We start from the raw sequence: 25,341 nt of genomic DNA, 5'->3' as shown, positions 1-25,341 counted from the left end.
AAAAGTTTGCTAAAAATGGAGTTTGAGAAACGTTACCTTTAAAACAATATACAGGGTGAACTTAAATGGAAAAACCACTGGAGTTAAGAGATGTCTATGGAGACATTGGAACTTGGACTAGAATTCTGAGTGTGAGAGTAAAGAGACTCAAATTTAAAAGTCCTTGTTTCTCAAATAAACAACCTAACCTTACACCTAAAGCAATTAGAGAAAGAAGAACAAAAAACCCTCAAAGTTAGCGGAAGGAAAGAAATCATAAAGATCAGATCAGAAATAAATGAAAAAGAAATGAAGGAAACTATAGCAAAGATCAATAAAACTAAAAGCTGGTTCTTTGAGAAGAGAAACAAAATTAATAAACCATTAGCCAGACTCATCAAGAAAAAAAGGGAGAAGACTCAAATCAATAGAATTAGAAATGAAAAAGAAGTAACAACTGACCCTGCATAAATACAAAGGATCATGAGAGATTACTACAAGCAACTATATGCCAATAAAATGGACAACCTGGAAGAAATGGACAAATTCCTTGAAAAACACAACCTTCTGATACTGAACCAGGAAGAAATAGAAAATATAAACAGACCAGTCACAACCACTGAAATTGAGACTGTGATTAAAAATCTTCCAACAAACAAAAGCCCAGGACAAGATGGCTTCACAAGCGAATTCTATCAAACATTTAGAGAAGAGCTAACACCTATCTTTCTCAAACTCTTCCAAAATATAGCAGAGGGAGGAACACTCCCAAACTCATTCTACAAGGCCACCATCACCCTGATACCAAAACCAGACAAGGATGTCACAAAGAAAGAAAACTACAGGCCAATATCACTGATGAACATACATGCAAAAATCCTCAACAAAATACTAGCAAACAGAATCCAACAGCACATTAAAAGGATCATACACCATGATCAAGTGAGGTTTATCCCAGGAATGTAAGGATTCTTCAATATATGCAAATCAATGTGATAAACCATATTAACAAATTGAAGGATAAAAATCATATGATATCTCAATAGACACAGAAAAAGCTTTTGACAAACTTCAACACCCATTTATGATAAATACCCTCCAGAAAGTAGGCATAGAGGGAACTTACCTCAACATAATAAAGGCCATATATAACAAACCCACAGCCAACATTGTTCTCAATAGTGAAAAACTGAAACCATTTCCTCTAAGATCAGGAACAATACAAGGTTGTCCACTCTCACCACTATTATTCAACATAGTTTTGGAAGTTTTAGCCACAGCAATCAGAAAAGAAAAAGAAATGAAAGGAATTCAAATCAGAAAGGAAGAAGTAAAGCTGTCATTGTTTGCAGATGACATGATACTATACTTAGAGAATCCTAAAGTTGCTACCAGAAAACTACTAGAGCTAATCAATGAATCTGGTAAAGTAACAGGATACAAAATTAATGCACAGAAATCTCTTACATTCCTATACACTAATGATGAAAAATCTGAAAGAGAAATTAAGGAAACACTCCCATTTACCATTGCAACAAAAAGAATAAAATACCTAGGAATAAACCTACCTAAGGAGACAAAAGACCTGTATATGGAAAACTATAAGACACTGATGGAATAAATTAAAGATGATACAAACAGATGGAGAGGTATATCATGTTCTTGGATTGGAAGAATCAACACTGTGAAAATGACTCTACTCCCCAAAACAATCTACAGATTCAATGCAATCCCTATCAAACTACCAATGGCATTTTTCACAGAACTAGAACAATAAATTTCACAATTTGTATGGAAACACAAAAGACCCTGAATAGCCAAAGCAATCTTGAGAATGAAAAACGGAGCTGGAGGAATCAGGCTCCCTGACTTCAGACTATACTACAAAGCTACAGTAATCAAGACAGTATGGTACTGGTACAAAAACAGAAATATAGATCAATGGAACAGGATAGAAAGCCCAGAGATAAACCCACGCACATATGGTCACCTTATCTTTGATAAAGGAGGCAAGAATATACAATGGAGAAAACATAACTTCTTCAATAAGTGGTGCTGGGAAAACTCGACAGCTACATGTAAAAGAATGAAATTAGAATTCTTCCTAACACCATACACAAAAATAAACTCAAAATGGATTAAAGCCCTAAATGTAAGGCCAGACACTATAAAACTCTTCCAGGAAAACATAGACAGAACACTCTATGACATAAATCACAGCAAGCTCGTTTTTGACACACCTCCTAGAGAAATGGAAATAAAAACAAAAATAAACAAATGGGACCTAATGAAACTGAAATGCTTTTGCACAGCAAAGGAAACCGTAAACAAGATGAAAAGACAACCCTCAGAATGGGAGAAAATATTTGCAAATGAAGCAACTGACAAAGGATTGATCTCCATAATTTACAAGCAGCTCATGTAGCTCAATATCAAAAAAACAAACAACCCAATTTAGGCAGAAGACCTAAATAGACGTTTCTCCAAAGAAGATACACAGATTGCCAACAAACACATGAAAGGATGCTCAACATCACTAATCATTAGAGAAATGCAAATCAAAACTGCAATGAGGTATCACCTCACGCTGGTCAGAATGGCCATCGTGAAAAAGTCTACAAACAATCAGTGCTGGAGAGGGTGTGGAGAAAAGGGAACCCTCTTGCACTGTTGGTGGGAATGTAAATTGATACAGCCACTATGGAGAGCAGTATGGAGCGTCCTTAAAAAACTAAAAATAGAACTACCCTGTGACCCAGCAATTCCACTACTGGGCATATACCCTGAGAAAACCATAATTCAAAAAGAGTCATGTACCACAGTGTTCACTGCAACTCTATATACAGTAGCCAGGACATGGAAGTAGGGTAAGTGTCCATCAGGAGATGAATGGATAAAGAAGATGTGGCACATATATACAATGTGATATTACTCAGCCATAAAAAGAAACGAAATTGAGTTATTTGTAGTGAGGTGGATGGACCTAGAGTCTGTCATACAGAGTGAAGTAAGTCAGAAAGAGAAAAACAAATACTGTATGCTAGCACATACATATGAAATCTAAAAAAAACAAAAAAATGGTTCTTAAGAACCTAGGGGCAGGACAGGAATAAAGATGTAGAGAATGGACTTGAGGACACAGGGAAGGGGAAGGGTAAGCTGGGACAAAGTGAGAGAGTGGCATGGACATATATACCCTACCAAATGTAAAATAGATAGCTAGTGGGAAGCAACTGCATAGCACAGGGAGATCAGCTTCGTGCTTTGTGACCACCTAGAGGGGTGGGTTAGGGAGGGTGGGAGGGAGACGCGACGGGGAGTAGATATGGGGATATATGTATATGTATAGCTGATTCACTTTGTTATACAGCAGAAACTAACAGACCATTGTAAAACAATTATACTCCAATAAAGATGTTAAAATAAATAAATTAATTAAAAGTCCTTGTTTTGGCAGGTAGCACAGTATGTTATGTATAATAGAAATATATTTTTGATGAATTAAACTAATAAGTTGTGAAGAAGATATTATAGAATCAGATCATTTATTTTATGTAGAGAGTGAGGGAAAAGTCCATGATAATCCCAAACCTTAACGCCTGTCAGATAAGAAAAGTAGATGTCCTCCTGATTTATTACGTAATTGCCAAAGGAGTGCCATTTTAATTGGAATGTTCTTTCTATTTGACATATTGGAGGTTACTGGTATCACTTACTAGAGTAGTTTCAGGGGAGCAATGATGCTGGACACCAAGTTGTGGTTGTTTAATGAAGGAACAAATGTAAAGAGAAGAATCAGAGATAGCACAAGTAGGCCATTCTCCAACAAACTTGACTGAAGTAAGAAGGTGATGCTGATTGAGAGAGATGATTTCGTTACAGTGGGAGAGACCAGTGTTAGGGGAGAAGAGCAGCCTTCACTTAAGTAGTGGAGTGTGAGAATTAGTGAAGACTTTGCCTGCTGTGAATCTGAATTTCCATGAGATACAGTGGTGAAGTTTGGAAGGAAAGGAATCAGGGAGAGGATTATAAAGAGGATAGATGATCAGAGGGTCTTTCACAAGTGACCAAGGGCAAGAGGAGTAGGAGGCAGTTCTCAGATTCCAAATGGTCCCAGTAGAAGTAGTCTTAGAAATGGTATCCTGGGTGGAGAAGTCTGGGACGGTGACTTCACGCTCCACAGTTCTCAGTCTGATGACTGTTTCCAGGCCCAGAACTGAGGCAGTTCAGGAAACCGGTGAGAGGGAATGACGTGAAAATGAACAGTCTCCACATGGGACAGTTAGAGGTAGTCAGGCCTGCGTAGGTGGTTCTCATCCTGACTGGCATAAGAATCTTTAAAAAAAAAAAAAAAAAAGCACATGGCTCATATATCCAGGCCCCAAAACCCAAGTCAAGGAAATGCTGGGACATCTGTACATTTTAAAAAGATTTTGCAATAATTCTCATGCACAGTAAAGAATAAGAAACTCTGGCCCAAACCAGGAGAAACAGCTACCATCAAACAACCACATTAAAAGGCTTGAACAGAGGTGCCATCAATGTAATTGGGAAAGGGCCGTGGAAGGTTAGAGGCAAAAGTAATCAGGGTCTCATCACAAGATTTGGGCAAAAGGAAATTTCAAGACAGTCTTGGATAGTGTTGGAAGCAGCAGCGTGTTTGAGGAATGTGCCGTGAGATTTGACAGTGAGGAAGTTATTATTGCTCTCTGAAACCTGTCTGCAATCCTCCCCATTTATGCTATTGACCACATTCTCCTCTGAGGCCCCTCTGCAACTTGTAGACTACCTACCTCTACTATATCATCTGTTTCATGGAAAACCGTCTATGTTTCATTTTTGTCTTCTTCATTAGACTGTTGAACATGTTTCCCCTTAGGACCTATAGCACTGTGCGTAGATTAGATATTCAACAAATTGTGTTTGTAGAATGAGTGAATAAATGAATGAGTGAATGAGTGAATACATGTATCCTTTACATAATTTCAGGAACCATTCATCTCTGTGTAGTAAAAAAGGAAATGTGTAAAAAAGGACTGTGGTAAAGACAATAGTGATGATTTAATGGTATTCACATACCGTGTTCATCTTGCTCACAGCAGTTCTGAGGGTTTTAAGAAGACTCAGTTATTGATGTACAGAACATTTGGGCTCCTAAGAGAACAGGGTGGAACTGATAAATTATTCATACTTTTAGTTTTTCTGATTTGTGTCATTATTCTTCTTTTAACTGAGCTGGAGGATGAGTTTCCGAGTGAATCATTGATGTCCTTGCTTTAGAATGCTAAGTCTCCCTCCTCTGGGAAGCATTCCCTGGGCTCCAGCCCCACCTTGGGCCCATCTCTCTCCACTTGTTTCCGCTGGGCTTCTCAATCAGCACCTCTTTATATAAGTATAGTCTCACACTCTATTATGGTACCTGTTCAAGTGTGGCCTATATAAATGTGCTGAAAGTGTGGTTTATGAGTATTTACACCAGAATCACCTTGGGTACCTGCTAAAAGGAGCTACCTAGAGCCCTATGTGATAAGACGCTGGATGGGGCAAGGGCAAGCCACAATTGCCACCTGCAGGTCTAATGGCTTCTTCCTCATCAGGGAGTGTCACTTTTAACATCGGTTTGCTTAGTTTTTCTACATGCATATATATGTCTCCTAAGAGTGTAAGCTTCCTTCTGGGCACAGATTGTGTCAGCATATATTAAGTTATTATCTAGATCATTTTTGTTTAAATTAGTTGTAGAGTTTTGAAACCTAAATTATGACATACCTATAAACATAATACCGTGGACTTTTATTGAGTACTTGCTATGTGTCAACCACTTTAAAATATTTAATATCAAGTATTAATAAATATTTTAAAACTATTAATTTGTTTAATCCTTAAAATAATCATGAGGGGTAAATTTTATGAGAGGCAATACACCTTGCAGGTGAGCATGTAAGCTCTGCCTGCCTAGATGTGAATCCCAGGGTTGCTGCATAGATGTGTAACTCTGGGAAAGTTACACTCTTGCCCTCTCTCTGTTTCAGTTTCTTCACCTGTAAAATGGGGTTATAATAGTGCCTACCTAATAAGGTGTGTGTGAGGATTCAATGAGTTAAAACATTTAAAGACTTTAGAACAGTGCTTCACAACATAGTAAGTGTTGAATGATTATCAGCTACTATTACTTTTAATCCCCATTTTACAAATGAGGAAACTAATGAACACACAAGCCATTTGCCATACAGCTGGGAAGCAGTGGAGCTGGGACTCCAACTGCCGTGGTGTGCCTCTGTGCTGTGTCTGTACTCAGCATGCTGCATGTCTCGGCCATTAGCTGGAGTATAAAATCCCGCTCATTCGAGAGTTGTAAGGATGTGACTTCTCAATTGACTGAAAAGGACCACTCTGTAATTTCTTATCAATGTTATGGCCATGGATCTTAGAGGATTTGCAAGAGTCTAGTTGTTTAGCACCATGATGGCTCTGCTCTGCTGGACTGGCCTCCCTGTCTGCTGTGTTCCTGGCTCTGTACTTGGCATTTCAGGGTGGGGAGGCACAAAAGAAACGGAAGAGACATCTTTGGCCTCTAGAAATTTATAATATGTAATAACATAACGGGAAATGACCCTAGGAGACCCATGAAGCAGTGAAATCACAACATCAAGGCACTGGATGATTAATTAGGTCCCCAGATGAAAATTGATGATAGTGAAAGTACAATAGGCAAGTTCGGGTGAAAAGAGAAATTGATTTAGCTGGAGTAGTTTCATGGAGAAGGTAGAATTTAAGGTCAAACTTGAAATATGGGGCTGTGGGAGTATTGGGCGTGACAAGTATTGTTTCTGGGGCAGGGAAGAGAGCTAACTCTTTAAGACAGAAGTAGCTGTCTCTTTCCTCTACTTTGGCTTCATCCTGTGAACAAATGTTAGTTTAGTACTTGTATTTATTTATCCTTCTGTTTGGTACAAAAACTTCCCAATGTCCTAGCTTTCATCAAGTCTTAGGGAATGTGTCATTCTCTTTGTTGTTATTTTGGTTATTTTGGTTTTTTATTCAAGCATGGTAGAGTTCAGGTTCTCCAGTAAAACACACAATGACATTCTTGATAAGCCTCCAGGACTCTGTTTTTTCAGTCACATAAAAAGCTACAGATCTGAGGGAAAGGTAGTAAAATCTAAACAAATCCAAGGGTACAGACACACCCCTCAAACAACAGAAACCACTGCTAATAATCTAATCCATGCACCTGTAGATTATTTCTAATTATATTATTTACGTCATTTCATGGAGCAGACATGGAAGAGTCATTTGTATGCAAATACCCAAGAAGGAAAAGTTAAGAAAATTCATTTATGAAAAGTAATGTTGTAGAGCTCTTCGGATACATTTTAAATCTGTTTTAAAATACCATATTTTATTGGGTCTGTACAAAAGAAATCTTTGTACAGAAATTTTTTCGCAGTAAATTGAGGAAAAGAAAATATCTGATTCTGTTAACATTTAACTATAAAGGGAATAAGTTGTAACTTTGAAAGGGAAAGGTGGTTCTGGCATTTCCTTTATCAGTAGATTTTCTGCTAAAATGGATGTTTTATGGGTCTTTAGTAAATGGCTCTGGTTTGAAAAGTGACCAAAAAAAAAAAAAAAAAACCTGCTTATTTTTGGTTTTAATCCACATTGACTGATTCAATACAATGTCAGAATTTTCCAAGTTAGTTTTCTTAATTTTGTCCATTTCTGTCATGGCTTATGTTACTGACATTTCCTAGCAACAGCAGAACCATCTGATATTTTACTAATTTGGTTTTAGCACAGGAACCACTGAAAGTTAAAGAGTTGCCCCAAGAATTCTTAACTGAATGAGGGCCACAGCAAGCTTTCAGTTAGAGGCTATTTCCACCCTGGACAGCTATGGCCCTCAGGGTTTTCAGCAGCCCATTAGCTGCAGCTTCTGTTTCAAACTGGAAGCCAACCAGACATCGAGTTCCGTTATGTGTGTGCCAGTTATGTGTGTGCCTTACAAACAGGGCAGGGTGATAACACCATCAAATAGGCATGTGCAGTCAGGTTCTCACAGCTGGAATTAGGTATGGCATGTTCCTTTCTCTTGCATCAGAAAATATTTTAAGCCAGAAAGCCATTTTGTTTCCATACTGTGTGTATAAACTAAAACTTAAATTCAATAAGTATGGTTTACAGAGGAGGGTATATATCCTATGTTGATAGTGAAATAAAGTCGTAAACTGCCTATAAAAGGAAGTATGTGGTTTCCAGAACATTTATGACCTTACCATTATCTTACATTTTGGCAACTGTTAGTAATGATGATGATGCTAACAGTCACTAACCTTATAGAAGACTGCAGTGGCCAGGCACTGTGCTAAACACTTTCCATGCATCATCTCATTTTGTCCTTATGACAATATTATGAGGAAAGCACATTGCCTCTGGCAGCCACCAGTCTGTTCTCAGAGAGGTTTGATGACTTGCTCAGGGCAGGTAACTGGCTGAGCTGGGACTCCCACTCTGATTAAAATCCAGTTTGTCATGATCTTTCCACTATGCCGGATCCTGAGGTCTCCTGGCACAAGCTGAGCACTCAGGCCTCATCCTATCTAGAAGTGTACACTTGATTTCACAAAAAGTGCTTTACATCACAGCCTGCAATGAAGGTGCCTTGGTCCCCAATGGGGAAAAGTGACTTAAGTCTTGTCCTGTGCCAGCATGGAAGATTCTGGTGTACAGATCCTTAGGGCCCCTGGCGGAGGCAGTGTGGATTGGCCAGAGGAACACCTGGTGGGAGACGTCACATAATTCACATACAGGCTAAGGACAAAATTAGGTAAAATTAAACTTCTATATTTTAGTTCTAAAGATCCTCATATGGTTAGAGTAGCAGGACAAGATACAGCCTTGTATTGAGACATGCAAATGCTTTCTATGGAATTCTTTGGATTCTAAGTGATCATCATAATAATAAAGTATTATTATTATATTGTTATAATAAAGTTATTTATTATAATGATAAAATAGCACAAAATTATTTTCTCATGTCTTATCTATTTAAATAATCTTCCCATCACTATGAGACTAAGAGCTATACTGATATATTGAACTATATTGTTACAACATTTTAAAGTCAATGTTAATTATTATTTTTAATTAATTAATTAATTTTTGGCTGTGTTGGGTCTTCGTTGCTGTGCGTGGGCTCTCTCTAGTTGTGGTGAGCGGGGGCTACTCTTCATTGTGGTACATGGGCTTCTCATTGCGGGGGCTTCTCTTGTTGTGGAGCATGGGCTCTAGGCGTGCGGTCTTCAGCAGTTGTGGCACGTGGGGTCAGTAGTTGTGGCTCACGGGCTCTAAAGCGCAGGCTCAGTACTTGTGGCACACGGGCTTAGTTGTTCCGTGGCATGTGGGATCTTCCCGGACCAGGGCTTGAACCCGTGTCCCCTGCATTGGCAGGCGGATTCTTAACCACTGTGCCACCAGGGAAGTCCTAACTATTATTATTTTTAAAAAATATAATAGAACTTCATATTTTTAAAATTATTTTTGCGCTTTACAATGTCAAGTTATATACTTCAAGGCTAACAAGGCATTTTTTGTTTACTGAGAACTTACATAAGCAACAGTTAGAGTAACTGTGTGTCTGCACTTACTTGAGTAAATGAAAGACAAGATCAAATGGAAAGTTAAGGAGATAAAAAGATGTTTTGGTATGATTATTACAATTCTCATGATCGGGATCTGAGACTGTGAGTATCTTTTCATCTTCTACCGTAAGTTATTGCATATACATGCTAAAGCAATAGATCTACTGTCTCACTTGTCTCATTCAACAGATTTTGACTGAATACATTATGTATGCAAACACTGATCTAAGCTCTTGGGGTTCATCAGTGGACAAAACACATGAAAATCATTGCCCTCCTGAAACTTACAATCTAGAGGAAGACTGATAACATACAAGTAACATTAAAAAATAAATATGGAGCAACAATATAGACCTAGATGCCCAGAAGAGTCCTAGTATATGCTTACTGTCATTGAATTCCATCCAGTTTTACATATTTACAAGATTTTATTTTCTTTTTATATATTTTTAATTTTAACCATTTTTAGAAATAATTTTAGACTCACAGGAAGTTGCAAAGTTAGTTCAGAAAGGACCTGGGTATCCTTCACCCCGTTTCCTCCAGTGGTTATAACATACTCAATTATAGTATAATACAAAACCAGGAACTTGATATTGATACAGTGTATTTGCATAGTACTCTACCATTTTATCACACGTGTAGATTTAGTGTAACCACTTCTGCAATCAAAGAATTCCTTTATCACAAAGATCTCCCTCTGCTACCTCTTTATACTCATTTGTATCTCTTCCCAGGCACAACCCCTAAACCCTGGCAACCACAAATCTGTCTTCCATCACTATAATTTCATTATTCAAGAATGTTATTTATATAAATGGAAGCGTACAGTTTTGACTTTTTGCATTTGGTCTTTTTCACACATCATAAAGCCCTTGAGATTCATCCAAGTTGTATGTAACATAGCTCATCCTTTGTTTTGCTAGATAGCATTCGATGCTATGAATGTACCAGTTTGTTTAATCATTCACCCATTCAGGCACGTATTAGCTGTGTCCAGGTTTGGGGTATTACAAATAAAGCTGCTATGAACATTCATGTACAGTCTTTTCTGTGGACAGAAGTTTTCAATTCTCTGGGATAAATACTGAGTTTTATGGTAATTTTATGTTTATTTTTATATAAAAGTACCAGACTGTTTTGCAGAGTGGCTATACCATTTTATATTCTTACCAGCAATGTTGAGGGATTCAGTTTTTCTGCATCCTCACCAGCATTTAGTATTGCATTACTTTCTTATTTTAGTTCTTCTGATGAGTGTGTTGCAATTATTAAAGTGTAGTCTCCTACTGTAGAATAATCATTTTACTTTTGATATAAAGCAAGGTGTGAATAAAGAAAATAGAGAAAGAAAATATGTAATAGTTCTGAGTAGCTTTGCCTACCTGAACACTGCTAAAAGCATTATGTAGTTAAATTAGAATTACTGACACAAGACAAAATGTAGTATTGAGTAATCGAAGTATACAGTAGTGAGGCCTCCGTGTTGATAGGTCTTTATAATGAATGCATCTCTCTCACCATTCATGTTCTACATATATGAAAATAAGGCTGTAGGAGTCATTTATTTTTCTAAATATGAAGGTACCTCACTCATCAGTGGTGTAGATCATGAATATATTTTATCAGTTCCTGAAGTCTCTAGGAAAACACACACCAAGATAATAGAAATATTTGGGATATGTATTACGTTTTTGGATTTGTATTAAGTACTGGGATCCAAGGAGATTTTAATCTTAAAATGGCAAGTACATAGAGCCATGTAAACTGTAGCGTTGGCTTGGTAGACACAGTAGTATTTTTGAATCACCAAATAATAGTTAACACTGACAAACCACAAGTTTGAACTTGGAGCAGTGGGAGGCTAAAGAAAGTGGGGCGTGGTCTGGCTTTTGGGAACTTATAATCCAATGGAAACTGGATTTTTTTAAAAATTGGCTTTTAAGGAATTATTATCTGAAAGAAAATTTTAATGACCTTTCTTCTCAGGATATGAATTTTATTTATTTATTTATTTATTTTTACTTTACAGAATCACTGGAAGTTTACTTTGTAGTTACACGTTTTTGAAAAAAATTTTTCTCTCAGTAACCATCGTACCTCAGCATGCAATAGTGGTTGGCCATCACCAGCTTTCATCTGATCACGTAATAAAGAAAATGATATCAAATGTCATGCATTAGCTTTTATAAATCTACGATCTTCATTATGTCACTAAGCACACTGTGTAGTGCAGTTGTAGTTTCTTTCCCAGAGTAGGACTTTCTTGATGAAGGAAGCGTGATGTTGATTTTCATTCCAGCAAATCTCCTTAGTATGAGTCCAGGATATTTTCTTGTCATTTCAGTTGTGCCATCAGAACATAGACCCCCACAAAACGTAAATTTCAAAATATATTTGTTGACAATGCAATCCAATGTAATTTTCTACATTTCAGAGCTAGTTGTGTTTATCAACAATAAAGCAGAAAAAAGGAATTCTTCCTTCATATCACCATATTTACATTGCATGTATAGTAAAAAAAATTATCATATTAGCAATATCTGTGCAATAATCAAGTTTCAATAAGCCTATTTTCTAGCTTTATTTGTTCTCTGAATTGGCTTTCTGTATCATTAGCCAGTACCTGACTATGTCGAGCGGTGGTGTCATTGGAATGTACCTGACCTCCCTTCTTTACTGCAGATTCATCAGCATTTGTAAGCAAACATCCTTCACTAATGTCTCAATGACTGTTTTAGTATCTTAGTCTTCTAAACACAAAGGGCTACTTTATAAGAAGCCCATGAATCACTAAAATGGCACATGGAACGTCTAATTCTGTTGGCTTTTTAAGTCAAAACTTTTTCAGAATATGAATTTTGAGGCACTGATTTTACTATTTTTTTGCTATTTACCTTTTGCGGTAGCTTCAACTTGAACAAATTGAAAAAAAGAAATATTGTACTGTCCTATAGAAAGTCCGTGCTCTCATCTGGTTTATAATCGACAGAATTTACAACTTGCTCTTTCACAATTGCACTATAGAGTGAAATGTAACATGCAAATTAGAAAGGTGAAAATAAAGTGACAAAGGAATCCAGGCAAAGGAGGAATTGCTTTTGGCTGGGGTGAATAGAAAGGTTTCACGGAAGAGGCAGCATTGGAATTGGGATGTGAAGGCTAAGAGGTTGTGGGTAGGCAGAAATGAAAGTGTAAGTATTCTAAAAAGAACAAGAACAAAGTAAGTTAAAAAGAACAGCAAAAGCCAGAACAAATCTGTGATGTTATGTGCAGGAGACTGACAAAAGTAATGAACTTAACAATCTACTATTCTCAAAAGTTTCCAAAAATTTCACTCTTTGCTTTTAAGTATCCTAAATTAATTGCTTTCACTTTAGCGGTAAAACTGAGTTTTGTTTTTTTTTTTGTTTTTTTTTTCTATGAACCAGAAACTGTTACCTGTATCCTGCAGTGTGTGTTACAGATAGACTCTGCAATATCAGGAAAACATATGCAGGATACGCCACCTATATTTGCTCTTTTAGAAAATTGCTATTCAGGGGACTATTTAATGCTCCACTGAAGAGAAAATCCATAATCCTTTTTGTGTGCTGCATGGCAGTTGAGATGGTATAATGTCCATAAAATATTCTATACTTAAAACCAGCGATTTCAAAGCTACACTTAAAAAGAGTGCATTTTTCAGGTATCTCAGAATAGCTTTGGTTTCCTATTCTTTTGGAACCCAAAGGGAAAGTAGTGCCTTTTAGCATCTCTTTAAATAACCAGCTTTATGATGTTGGCCAGAGTGTCTTTTTCTCAGATCCAATTCCAAAATACTTTCCTGAGTTTAATGACTAAACAAGTGGGAGAGGAAAACTTCAATTAAGCTGGCCTTGACCGAGTCCTGAGGCAAGCTATTGCTCATCTTAGAGGCTCCATATCTCACTGTCAACACAAAGCCTGCTTACACTGTCAACTGGGCATTCCATTTTGTTCTGTTTAACAACTAGTTTTTTTAAAAAAAACTAAGCAAAACCAAAACATGTTATTACTGCTACTGTCAGTTAATCTAAGTGTTGTATTTGGTGACTGCCCTGAGGCTTCTTTAGCCTGACAATGGATTTTTTATATCTGAGAATATGTTTTTTTTTTCAAAGTAAGGACAAGAAATGGATTTTTTTTTCTTTAGAGTTTGAAAAGTTGAAGTAGTTTTGGGGTTTTTTTTTTTTTTGCACTTCAGATAGTGTCTAACTAGTTTTTCTCTGTGATATTTTGTGTAACCCACCTGCCTCTTTTTTCCAGTTTAAGGAAGGCACCAAGGTGAAGGGAGGGCTTTATTATGCTCTAAAGTAAGTAACAGGGAATGAGGGTGTAAAGAAGGGCTCAGAGAAGACTCATGAGGTGAGGGCCCAGGTGTTTTTAACTCCCCAGGAACACCCTGATAGGGCAACTTTCTCCCAAATTAAGACATAAGTAGAAACTGGAAGCTCATTTGTAGGATGGGTCCTCCAGTTTACAAGGGAATAATGTGTCTCCTTAGCACGTTAGTAAATGTGCTAAAGAGACACATTAGTGTAAAGATAGAAAGATATCTTAGTAAAAAGATAGAACTACAGTCATTATTATTATTATCTTGGAAAGGTCAACTATTATTTCGATACAAATCAAGAAAGTAATATGTGGGGAAAGTTGGACTAATAGGTCACTGGTAGGCACTTATTTTTGTTGTAAGTAATAAGAAGTTCAGAATGTCTGATAAAATTAAAAGTTTGATAATTGTAACTTAGAAGTATTTCTGCTGTGTGAAAATTGAAATTCCAAATGAATAGACAGCTACATTTTTATGGGTGTGCAAAATCTTCCTCAGCCCCTACTAAAAAAAAAAATAATAATTCTCAAAGCATGGGGCCTGACACAGGGAATACGTTTTGTAATCAAGTTTTGCCTGGGGGACAGTTCATCCCAACTTCACCATTTCTTGCACTTTCTACCCTGTAGAAACGGTCTCAGCAGCTTAGAAAGTCCAGCCTCCTCTGCTCGTGACCCTCCATCACAATCCCAACCCCCAACCCCTCCAACCTCAGCTGGAATTCAAACTATTTTCCACAAGGTAAAATTTAACTCATGCATCAAAAGAGATCAAGATATTAATGTGCTCTTCCTCTCACTCACTGATTCATTCAGTAGTTAGTGAAAGCAGGTATTAGATGTGGGCAATAAAAGATGAGTATGGGGGCTTCCCTGGTGGCGCAGTGGTTGAGAGTCTGCCTGCCGATGCAGGAGACACGGGTTCGTGCCCCGGTCCGGGAGGATCCCACATGCTGCGGAGCGACTGGGCCCATGAGCCATGGCCACTGATCCTGCGCTCCGCAACGGGAGAGGCCACAACAGTGAGAGGCCCGCGTACCGCAAAGGAAAAAAAAAAAAAAAAAAGATGAGTATGATGCTTCCCATACTCCAGAAACTTACACAAAGGTAGGCCATTTGGGGTAGTTAACTTTTCATTTTGAAAAATTTCAATCCTACAGAGATCCTTCACCTAGATTTACTAATTGTTAACATTCTTCCATTAACATTGCAGTTCTCTTTCTCTCTCTCTCTCTCTCTCTCTCTCTCTCTCTCTCTCTCTCTCACCTTTTCTTTTTTGGGGGGAGGGAGGGGACTATTTAAAGTTAAGTTTCAAACATCAAAAGATGAACATTTAAACAAGTTAAGTCCAGTAAGTTTAGAGAGGCTTCAGCAGAAACCTGTATAAAATATAGTTACAGGGAAAAAGGAGAGTATAGGAAGGAATCAGGGCATTCTTCATAAGATTATTTTCTAGGTATAAAAGTTGTGGCAGACAGCTGAGCAGTAGGAAGAGCACATACCAAGGCCCCAGAGCTGAGCCTGTGTGGAGCATTAGGAGAGCAGTAAGAAATTTTGCATCACTGGGCTACAGGCAAGGGAGAAGGATATTGAGAAAAAGATCCTGAGACAAATAGGGATGGACAGGTAGGCAGTCGCCAGATCATGGAGGGCCAGGTATGCCACAGAGAGGAGGTTTCTCTTTATCTTATGACTAATGAATAATCACTGCTATATTTTATGTAGAGAATGACCTCTGCCTAAAGTTAAAAGAACTACTATAAAGGAGAAATTATCAGGCGCCCTGGTAAGTCCAGTGATAGAAATATTTTGGGAACTGGTGGGTTTTTAAAAGCCCTAATACTGACCCATGAATAGCTGTCCTATTTTCCATCCTCAGAAGACTGGATATGTGGAAAAGTGCTTCCAAAACATGGTTGTACATCATACTCAAGGGGTAGTTTTTTTTAAGAAACACAGATCCCCATTTTTTCACTACAAATCTATTGAGTCAGATTCCTCTGAAGCAGGGCCTGGGAACCTGCATTTTCCCAAATCTCCCCCAGGTGGCGCTTGTACAGCCAGTTCACTGCCTGAGGTTTGGGAGCATTGAGCAGTAGAGGAAGATAGGGAGGATTCAGCTGCAGAGGTGGTTGCAAAGGGCTTAGAACTGGTTAATGCCCAGGACAACCCTACCAAATGCTATGGGAATATATACATCACACTAGCCTGTATTGTTAGGACACCATGTCATATGTCTCTCTGTGACCTTGGAAAATATCTCAAAGTCAGGCTCATGGTAGGGGCTCCACAAATATCTGATGAATGAGCATTGCTCAACCCTAATGTTAGCAAAGGAGATGGCTAGCAGTATGTTATGTAACTTTGGCCAAAACACTAAAAATAACAATTTACTAAAATCAATGACATAGATAACCTAAAGCTCAGATGTTTACTCAGACTTTTCAGCAACTCTGTTAATTTTTTAAAAATCAAGACTCAGCCATTTTGATAAAATACCTGCTCCGAAGAAGATAACAGAATACAGAAGATGACATCAGTCACTTTGTGCATACTGCCACACTGAGATGTTCTGGGCTAAGCTAAGAAAATGTATTCCCTGGGACTCCTTCTGAATCAGTTATCATTACTGTGTGATTGTGACAGATAAGCTAAGTGATGACAGGTGAATGTAATAAATGGTAGTTAATCCAGACATATTTTAAGTAGTGGAGACAGGAGAAATCATTGAACACTGAACTTGATAGTGATCCCATGATGTTTATTTCAAAAGTGTTTTGAAATAAGTGTTATGAAATATTTTATCATTTTACTTACTAAAAGAAGGGATAGTATTACTGCACAATTATTAATGTTTCATTATAGATGTCAAAACCAAGATTCTTGTTAGACCTTAAAAATTTAAGTCTTTTATTTCTGATCCTCAACTATTTAAAGTAAAACAGTTTTATTTAGACATTGTGGACGTGGGGAGGGGCTGAATGGGCAGTCAGAAAGGGGGTGCTGGGGAAAATAACTGATCTTCAGGGACTGACACTTCACTCTGTTCAAAAACCATATTCCAGAGTCACATGTTTTTTAAAGTGGCTAAATAATGATGTTTATCACATACAGTTCTTTTGCTAACCCTCAGTTCAAAGACAGAGGTGATTTTAATTTGTCTCATGTATTCATTAAGTAGGTTCAGTTTGGAGAAGCCATGAGAAGTGTGAACTAAATCTCTGAATGTGTTTATTTGTGTAAGTAGGAGGGTCAGGCACAGCTGGATCAGGAACACAGTAATGTTGTCAAGGCTTTGTCTCTCCATCTCTTGGATGAGCTTTCACACATGGCTGGTAGGATGGCCAACCAGCTACTTTAGGTTCACATTCTACCAACTTAGTAACTCTAGTGAAAGGTCTTTTTAGATAGCTCCCACAGAAGGACTCTGGAGGAATAGGCTTTTCCAGGCTTGGAACATCTTCCATCCATGAATCAATCACATTTTCGTCCTTGCATCTATCGACCAATTCATAACTGGGGTGGGTAACTCCTGTGAGCTAGCCCTATATCATTGCCTTCCCTTGTCAATGGGTGAGGAAGCAGGGTTGGCCCTTCCTAAAGTCACATATCAAGGGTTTCTCACATGAAAGAAAGGTACTATTGACAGGGAAGAAAAAAGCTATTCTATTGGCAAAAAGAAAAAAAAAACAACAAGCCTGCCATAGCAACTTAATTTTCTCATTAGTGTTTGTGTGTCTAAGAAAGGAAGAAAAAGTAAAGTCTTCAATAGCAAAAACAAATTATTTCCTATCAAGAGAGAAAAAATACATTTCTTCAATAGTATGAACAATGGTTTTATTTTTGTATTTCAATAAGAACTTGGATATCATAAGCCTTTTACCAACACCAGCTTTAATATTAACCCCTTTGTATGAAATGTGGTAGAAAACAAAGTTGAACATTTTGCATACAAAGTCTAGATTTCAGCTGCTCCTTGTACCTTGCAAGTGGTAGGTACTCAATAAAGTTGAGTGAATTAATGGATTATTGTATCACGAAACCATGGAATTTGATGGGACCTTAAAAGTCATCTAGTTAATCTCTTAGATGGTTGTGGAGATCCCTTACAATATCCTGAAGAGTGGGCATTGAATACTATTTGAACAATTTCATATGAAAATCCCCACTGTTTTCCTCTCAGGGTGGTTTTTTGCTGTATATTAACATCTTATGAAGTATTTAGAAGCTGATAACATTGAACAAAGGTGCATTCACATTGTTTAATTTCTTTTCTTTTGCTCTCTCCACCCATGCCCCATGCATGTAAAACACAAATAACAAGTTACAATTAAGTTACAAGTTATAATTAAGTGATATCTCAAGTAATATTACCTGCCATGAAACTCAAATGAACAAGCTGGACTTTGTTGGAAATTTGGGGAGGATTCTGGCCAAGGAATTGATTGAAGAGAGATAGAGAAGTAGGCCACAGGGCATTATTTCAGGAACAGACCCCTCAAGGGCAGCCTTGGAGCTGTCGGAGAGGAAGGCTGCAGTAATGGTAATACTGGGTAGTTGACATCTGGGCCAGTAGCTGGGGGGCTTCCTTGTGGCTGGTGGTAGTGTATTTTCACTGGGGTTACAGAGAAGAGGGAAATGAGGTGTTGCTCATCTGGAAGATAGGAAAGTACAAAGTATCCCAGAGAAGTATCTTATATTAAGAGACACACACTGTATTGAAGCAGGGGTAGGGATGGGAAGCAAACATCCCATTCCTCTTGTATTATTTGTTACCTCTTGTAATGAAAGTTATTTAGAATGCTGTGTGCTGTGCTTGTTCACTGCAGTATTAGTTTTTTCTTGTTATTATTTTTTCCATAGATAAATCCAACATGTAGGCAATTTCTAAATACATCCCAGTTTTGGGTTAACTTGTTTTGTTCTGTTCTTGACTTAAATAGAATACCCTAAAATATTCTCTGAATTTTTGTATGTTTGGTAATTTCAAAACTCTAAAGAAGCCAAAAGAAATTCTGTGGCTTTTTTTTTTTTGCGGTACGTGGGCCTCTCACTGTTGTGGCCTCTCCCGTTGTGGAGCACAGGCTCCGGACGCACAGGCTCAGCGGCCATGGCTCACGGGCCTAGCTGCTCCACAGCATGTGGGATCTTCCCGGACCAGGGCACGAACCCATGTCCCCTGCATCGGCAGGCGGACTCTCAACCACTGCACCACCAGGGAAGCCCTCTGTGGCTTTTAAAACCAGATTTTATGCTCTTCTTTACTTGGATGTATTTTAAATTACCTGACAGAGAGGGCGAGGTGTGGTTTCAAGAAAACTTCAGAAAATCAAAATTCAGATCTCATCTGTAGGAAAGAAATTTCAGATGGTATCTTCATCCTGACTCTGAAATGTAATCTAATAACCAAAATGCTTGGCAGTAGAATTAGAATCAGATTGACAGTAAACTAGTAATATTTATTAATTCAAAGACTGTTATATTTATAGATAAACACAACTCACCCATCAGCAAATGGCAATTATTCTTAAAATACTGGTCATTAGTATGGATTGTATGATGAGTTTTGAAACAAATTTGTCAGGACAGTTATTAGCATTAGAAGAAATAGCAAGAGATCACTATAAACTTTGATTTAGAATACATTTTATATCAGCATTGGCAATGTGGTTGTGATAATGACAGAATATGTTTGCTTTCACATATGTTTACTTTGTTTTAGTGAGGCATACCCCAGAGATGCATAAAAAGGAATATGTTGATATCTTCCTAGTCATTCATACAGTCCTCAGCCCATGGGAACTACAAATCCCAGAATGCATTCTTACTTAAACCTGGGTTTCAGAAACTAATGGACTCAATTTAATAAGACAATTAGATTTACCATGAAGTCCAAAATGCTGACTTGAACTTTACAAAACATAGACCTTTGTCAAGTTTGCTACATTTCTACATTCAGTTTTGACTAGCAAATGTTTGTACTGTCCATCTCATCTGTATGTGTCATACAATTGTTTTCATACATTAAAAAAAATAATCATTTCACCATAGGGAACTAGTGTAAAATTTATGGACAAAATAAACAATTGAGAATTTTTCTGAACGAACAATTCTTTCTAAAATGTATTCTAACATACTTGTTCCTTGGAGGTAGATCACTGTTATTTGGATTAACGTTTAAATATCTTATGTTTTGAAATTCTCACTGGCATGTCATGTAGCGACTTCAATCAGAAATAGCTTTTTGTTTTCTATTAGGGGTTTGAAGTCATTTTGTTCATTTCTGCAAGGACCTCAATATGTTCTCCATCCAGTGTTTTTATATATTTTTTTCTTTTTTTTTCTAATTTTTAAATTTAATTTTATTTATTTTTTTATACAGCAGGTTCTTATTAGTCATCCATTTTATACACATCAGTGTATACATGTCAATCCCAATCGCCCAATTCAGCACACCACCATCCCCACCCCCCGCCACTTTCCCCCCTTGGTGTCCATAGGTTTGTTCTCTACATCTGTGTCTCAATTTCTGCCCTGCAAACCAGTTCATCTGTACCATTTTTCTAGGTTCCACATATATGTGTTAATATACAATATTTGTTTTTCTCTTTCTGACTTACGTCACTCTGTATGACAGTCTCTAGATCCATCCACGTATCAACAAATGACCCAATTTCGTTCCTTTTTATGGCTGAGTAATATTCCATTGTATATATATACCACACCTTCTTTATCCATTCGTCTGTTGATGGGCATTTAGGTTGCTTCCATGACATGGCTATTGTAAATAGTGGTGTAATGAACATTGGGTGCATGTGTCTTTTGAATTATGGTTTTCTCTGGGTATATGCCCAGTAGTGGGAAAGCTGGATCATATGGTAACTCTATTTTTAGTTTTTTAAGGAACCTCCGTACTGTTCTCCATAGTGGCTGTATCAATTTCCATTCCCACCAACAGTGCAAGCGGGTTCCCTTTTCTCCACACCCTCTCCAGCATTTGTTGTTTGTAGATTTTCTGATGAGGCCCATTCTAACTGGTGTGAGGTGATACCTCATTGTAGTTTTGATTTGCATTTCTCTAATAATTAGTGATGTTGAGCAGCTTTTCATGTGTTTCTTGGCCATCTGTATGTCTTCTTCAGAGAAATGTCTATTTAGGTCTTCTGCCCATTTTCTGATTGGGTTGTTTGTTTTCTTAATATTGAGCTGCATGAACTGTTTATATATTTTGGAGATTAATCCTTTGTCCATTGATTCGTTTGCAAATATTTTCTCGCATTCTAAGGGTTGTCTTTTCGTCTTGTTTATAGTTTTCTTGCTGTGAAAAAGCTTTGAAGTTTCATTAGGTCCCATTTGTTTATTTTTATTTTTATTTCCATTACTCTAGGAGGTGGATCAAAAAAGATCTTGCTGTGATTTATGTCAAAGAGTGTTCTTCCTATGTTTTCCTTTAAGAGTTTTATAGTGTCCAGTCTTACATTTACATATCTAATCCATTTTGAGTTTATTTTTGTGTATGGTGTTAGGAAGAGTTCTAATTTCATTCTTTTACATGTAGCTTTCCAGTTTTCCCAGCACCACTTATTGAAGAGGCTGTCTTTTCTCCATTGTATATTCTTGCCTACTTTATCAAAGATAAGGTGACCATATGTGCGTGGGTTTATCTCTGGGCTTTCTATCTTGTTCCATTGATCTCTGTCTCTGTTTTTGTGCCAGTACCATATGGTCTCAATTACTGTAGCTTTGTAGTATAGTCTGAAGTCAGGGAGTCTGATTCCCCCAGCTCCGTTTTTTCCCTCAAGACTGCTTTGGCTATTCGGGGTCTTTTGTGTCTCCATACAAATTTTAAGATTTTTTGTTCTAGTTCTGTAAAAAATGCCACTGGTAATTTGATAGGGATTACATTGAATCTGTAGATTGCTTTGGGTAGTATAGTTATTTTCACAATATTGATTCTTCTAATCCAAGAACATGGTATATCTCTCCATCTGTTTGTATCATCTTTAATTTCTTTCATCAGTGTCTTATAGTTTTCTGCATACAGGTCTTTTGTCTCCCTAGGTCTGCATACAGGTCTTTTGTCTCCCTAGGTAGGTTTATTCCTAGGTATTTTATTCTTTTTGTTGCAGTGGTAAATGGGAGTGTTTTCTTAATTTCTCTTTCAGATTTTTCATTGTTAGTGTATAAGAATGCAAGAGATTTCTGTGCATTAATTTTGTATCCTGCAACTTTACCAAATTCATTGATTAGCTCTAGTAGTTTTCTGGTGGCATCTTTAGGATTCTCTATGTATAGTATCATGTCATCTGCAAACAGTGACAGTTTTACTTCTTCGTTCCCAATTTGTATTCCTTTTATTTCTTTTTCTTCTCTGATTGCCATGGGTAGGACTTCCAAAAGTATGTTGAATAATAGTGGTGAGAGTGGACATCCTTGCCTTGTTCCTGATCTTAGAGGAAATGTTTTCAGTTTTTTACCATTGAGAATGACGTTTGCTGTGGTTTGTCATATGTGGCCTTTATTATGTTGAGGTAGGTTCCCTCTATGCCCACATTCTGGAGAGGTTTTTTTTATCATAAATGGGTGTTAAATTTTTCAAAAGCTTTTTCTGCATCTCTTGAGATGATCATATGGTTTTTATTCTTCAATTTGTTAACATGGTTTATGACATTGATTGTTTGCGTATATTGAAGAATCCTTCCATCTCTGGGATAAATCCCACTTGATCATGGTGTATGATCCTTTTAATGTGTTGTTGGATTCTGTTTGCTAGTATTTTGTTGACGATTTTTGCATCTGCATTCATCAGTGATATTGGTATGTAATTTTCTTTTATTGTAGTATCATTTAAAGCTTCTGTTTCCTTATTTTCATTTTGGATGATCTGTCCATTGGTGTAAGTGAGGTGTTAAAGTCCCCCACTATTATTGTGTTACTGTCGATTTCCTCTTTTATAGCTGTTAGCAGTTGCCTTATGTATTGAGGTGCTCTTGTGTTGGGTGCATATATATTTATATTTGTTATATCTTCTTCTTGGATTGATCCCTTGATTATTATGTAGTGTTCTGCCTTGTCTCTTGTAACATTCTTTATTTTAAAGTCTATTTTATCTGATATGAGGATTGCTACTCCAGCTTTCTTTTGATTTCCATTTGCATGGAATATCTTTTTCCATCCCCTCACTTTCAGTCTGTATGTGTCCCTAGGTCTGAAGTGGGTCTCTCATAGACAGCATATAGATGGGTCTTGTTTTTGTATCCATTCAGCAAACCTGTGTCTTTTGGGTGGAGCATTTAATCCATTCATGTTTAAGGTAATTATTGATACGTGTGTTCCTATGACCATTTTTTTAATTGTTTTGGGTTTGTGTTTTTAGGTCCTTTTCTTCTCTTGTGTTTTCCACTTAGAGAAGTTCCTTTAGCACTTGTGTAGAGCTGGTTTGGTGGTGCTGAATTCTCTTAGCTTTTGCTTGTCTGTAAAGCTTTTGATTTCTCCATCGAATCTGAATGAGATCCTTGCCGGGTAGAGTAATCTTGGTTGTAGGTTCTTCCCTTTCATCACTTTAAGTATTTCATGCCAGTCCCTTCTGGCTTGTAGAGTTTCTGCTGAGAAATCAGCCGTTAACCTTTTGGGAGTTTCCTTGTGTGTTATTTGTCATTTTCCCCTAGCTGCTTTCAATAATTTTTCATCTTTAATTTTTGCCAATTTGATTACTATGTGTCTTGGCGTGTTTCTCCTTGGGTTTACGTATGGGACTCTCTGAGCTTCCTGGACTTGGGTGGCTATTTCCTTTCCCATGTTAGGGAAGTTTTCGACTATAATCTCTTCAAATATTTTCTCTGGTCCTTACTCACTCTCTTCTCCTTCTGGGACCCCTATAATGCGCTTGTTGTTGCATTTAATGTTGTCCCAGAGGTCTCTTAGGCTGTCTTCATTTCATTCTTTTTTCTTTATTCTGTTCTGCGGCAGTGAATTCCACCATTCTGTCTTCCAGGTCACTTATCCGTTCTTCTGCCTCAGTTATTCTGCTATTGCTTCCTTCTAGTGTAGTTTTCATTTCAGTTATTGTTCATCTCTGTTTGTTTGTTCTTTCATTCTTCTAGGTCTTTGTTAAACATTTCTTGCATCTTCTCGATCTTTGCCTCCATTCTTTTTCCAAGGTTGAATCATCTTTGCTATCATTACTCTGAATTCTTTTTCTGGAAGTTTGCCTATTTCCACTTCATTTAGTTGATTTTCTGGGGTTTTATCTTGTTCCTTCATCTGTTATATAGCCCTCTGCCTTTTCATCTTGTCTATGTTTCTGTGAATGTGGTTTTTGATCCACAGACTGCAGGACTGTAGTTCTTCCTGCTTCTGCTGTCTGCCCTCTGGTGGATGAGGCTATCTAAGAGGCTTGTGCAAGTTTCCTGATGGGAGGGACTGGTGGTGGGTAGAGCAGACTGTTGCTCTGGTGGGCAGAGCTCAGTAAAACTTTAATCTGCCTGACTGCTGATGGGTGGGGCTGGGTTCCCTCCCTGTTGGTTGTTTGGCCTGAGGCAACCCAACACTGGAGCCTACCTGGGCTCTTTGGTGGGGTTAATGGCAGACTCTGGGAGGGCTCATGCCAAGGAGTACTTCCCAGAACTTCTGCTGCCAGTGTCCTTGTCCCCACGGTGAGCCACAGCCACCCCCCACCTCTGCAGGAGACCCTCCAACACTAGCAGGTAGGTCTGGTTCAGTCTCCCCTGGTGTCACTGCTCCTTCCCCTGGGTCCCAATGCACACACTACTTTGTTGGTGCCCTCCAAGAGTGAAGTCTCTGTTTCCCCCAGTCCTGTCGAAGTCCTGCATTCAACTCCCACTAGCCTTCAACGTCTGATTCTCTAGGAATTCCTCCTCCCGTTGCCAGACCCCCAGGTTGGGAAGCCTGACGTGGTGCTCAGAACCTTCACTCCAGTGGGTGGACTTCTGTGGGATAAGTGTTCTCCAGTCTGTGAGTCACCCACCCAGCAGTTATGAGATTTGATTTCACTGTGATTTAGCCCCACCTCCCATCCCATTGGGGCTTCTCCTTTGTCTTTGGATGTGGGGTATCTTTTTTGGTGAGTTCCAGTGTCTTCCTTTTGATGATTGTCCAGCAGCTAGTTGTGATTCTAGTGTTCTCCCAAGAGGGAGTGAGAGCCCGTCCTTCTACTCCACCATCTTGGTTCAGGCTTCTATTTTTTATTTTTCAATCAAAATGATTATTGAAATCCATAAATAAAATAATTGCTGAAATAGAACTCGTCATAGAATATAGAATATCATCATTAACCACCATCCTGATTTTACTAATGAAGAAGCTAATTCCCTTGAAAATGCAGCAACTTGCCTAAGCTAGTTTG

The 25,341-nt window shown here is 37.9% G+C and overlaps 1 protein-coding gene across 4 annotated transcripts in view; it reads left to right on the top strand.

The window, feature by feature from the left end:
* The window catches only part of CCDC141 (coiled-coil domain containing 141), a gene marked incomplete at its 3' end in the record, with an annotated part of 202,735 nt that overhangs the window by 18,335 nt on the left and 159,059 nt on the right, over nt 1-25,341 (top strand). Inside the window, exon 2 of one of the 4 annotated variants that reach the window (XM_082841902.1) lies at nt 11,656-11,770. The exons of the other annotated variants lie outside the window; for them this stretch is intronic. Coding sequence (XP_082698028.1) covers nt 11,656-11,770 — 115 coding nt within the window. The remainder of the gene's footprint in view (nt 1-11,655; nt 11,771-25,341) is intronic. 4 annotated transcript variants of the gene reach the window in all.

The sequence above is a fragment of the Leucopleurus acutus genome (genome assembly GCF_964270905.1).
Source record: "Leucopleurus acutus genome assembly, chromosome: 6".
Lineage (NCBI taxonomy): Eukaryota > Metazoa > Chordata > Mammalia > Artiodactyla > Delphinidae > Leucopleurus > Leucopleurus acutus.
This window is presented reverse-complemented; position numbering and strand designations above follow the sequence as displayed.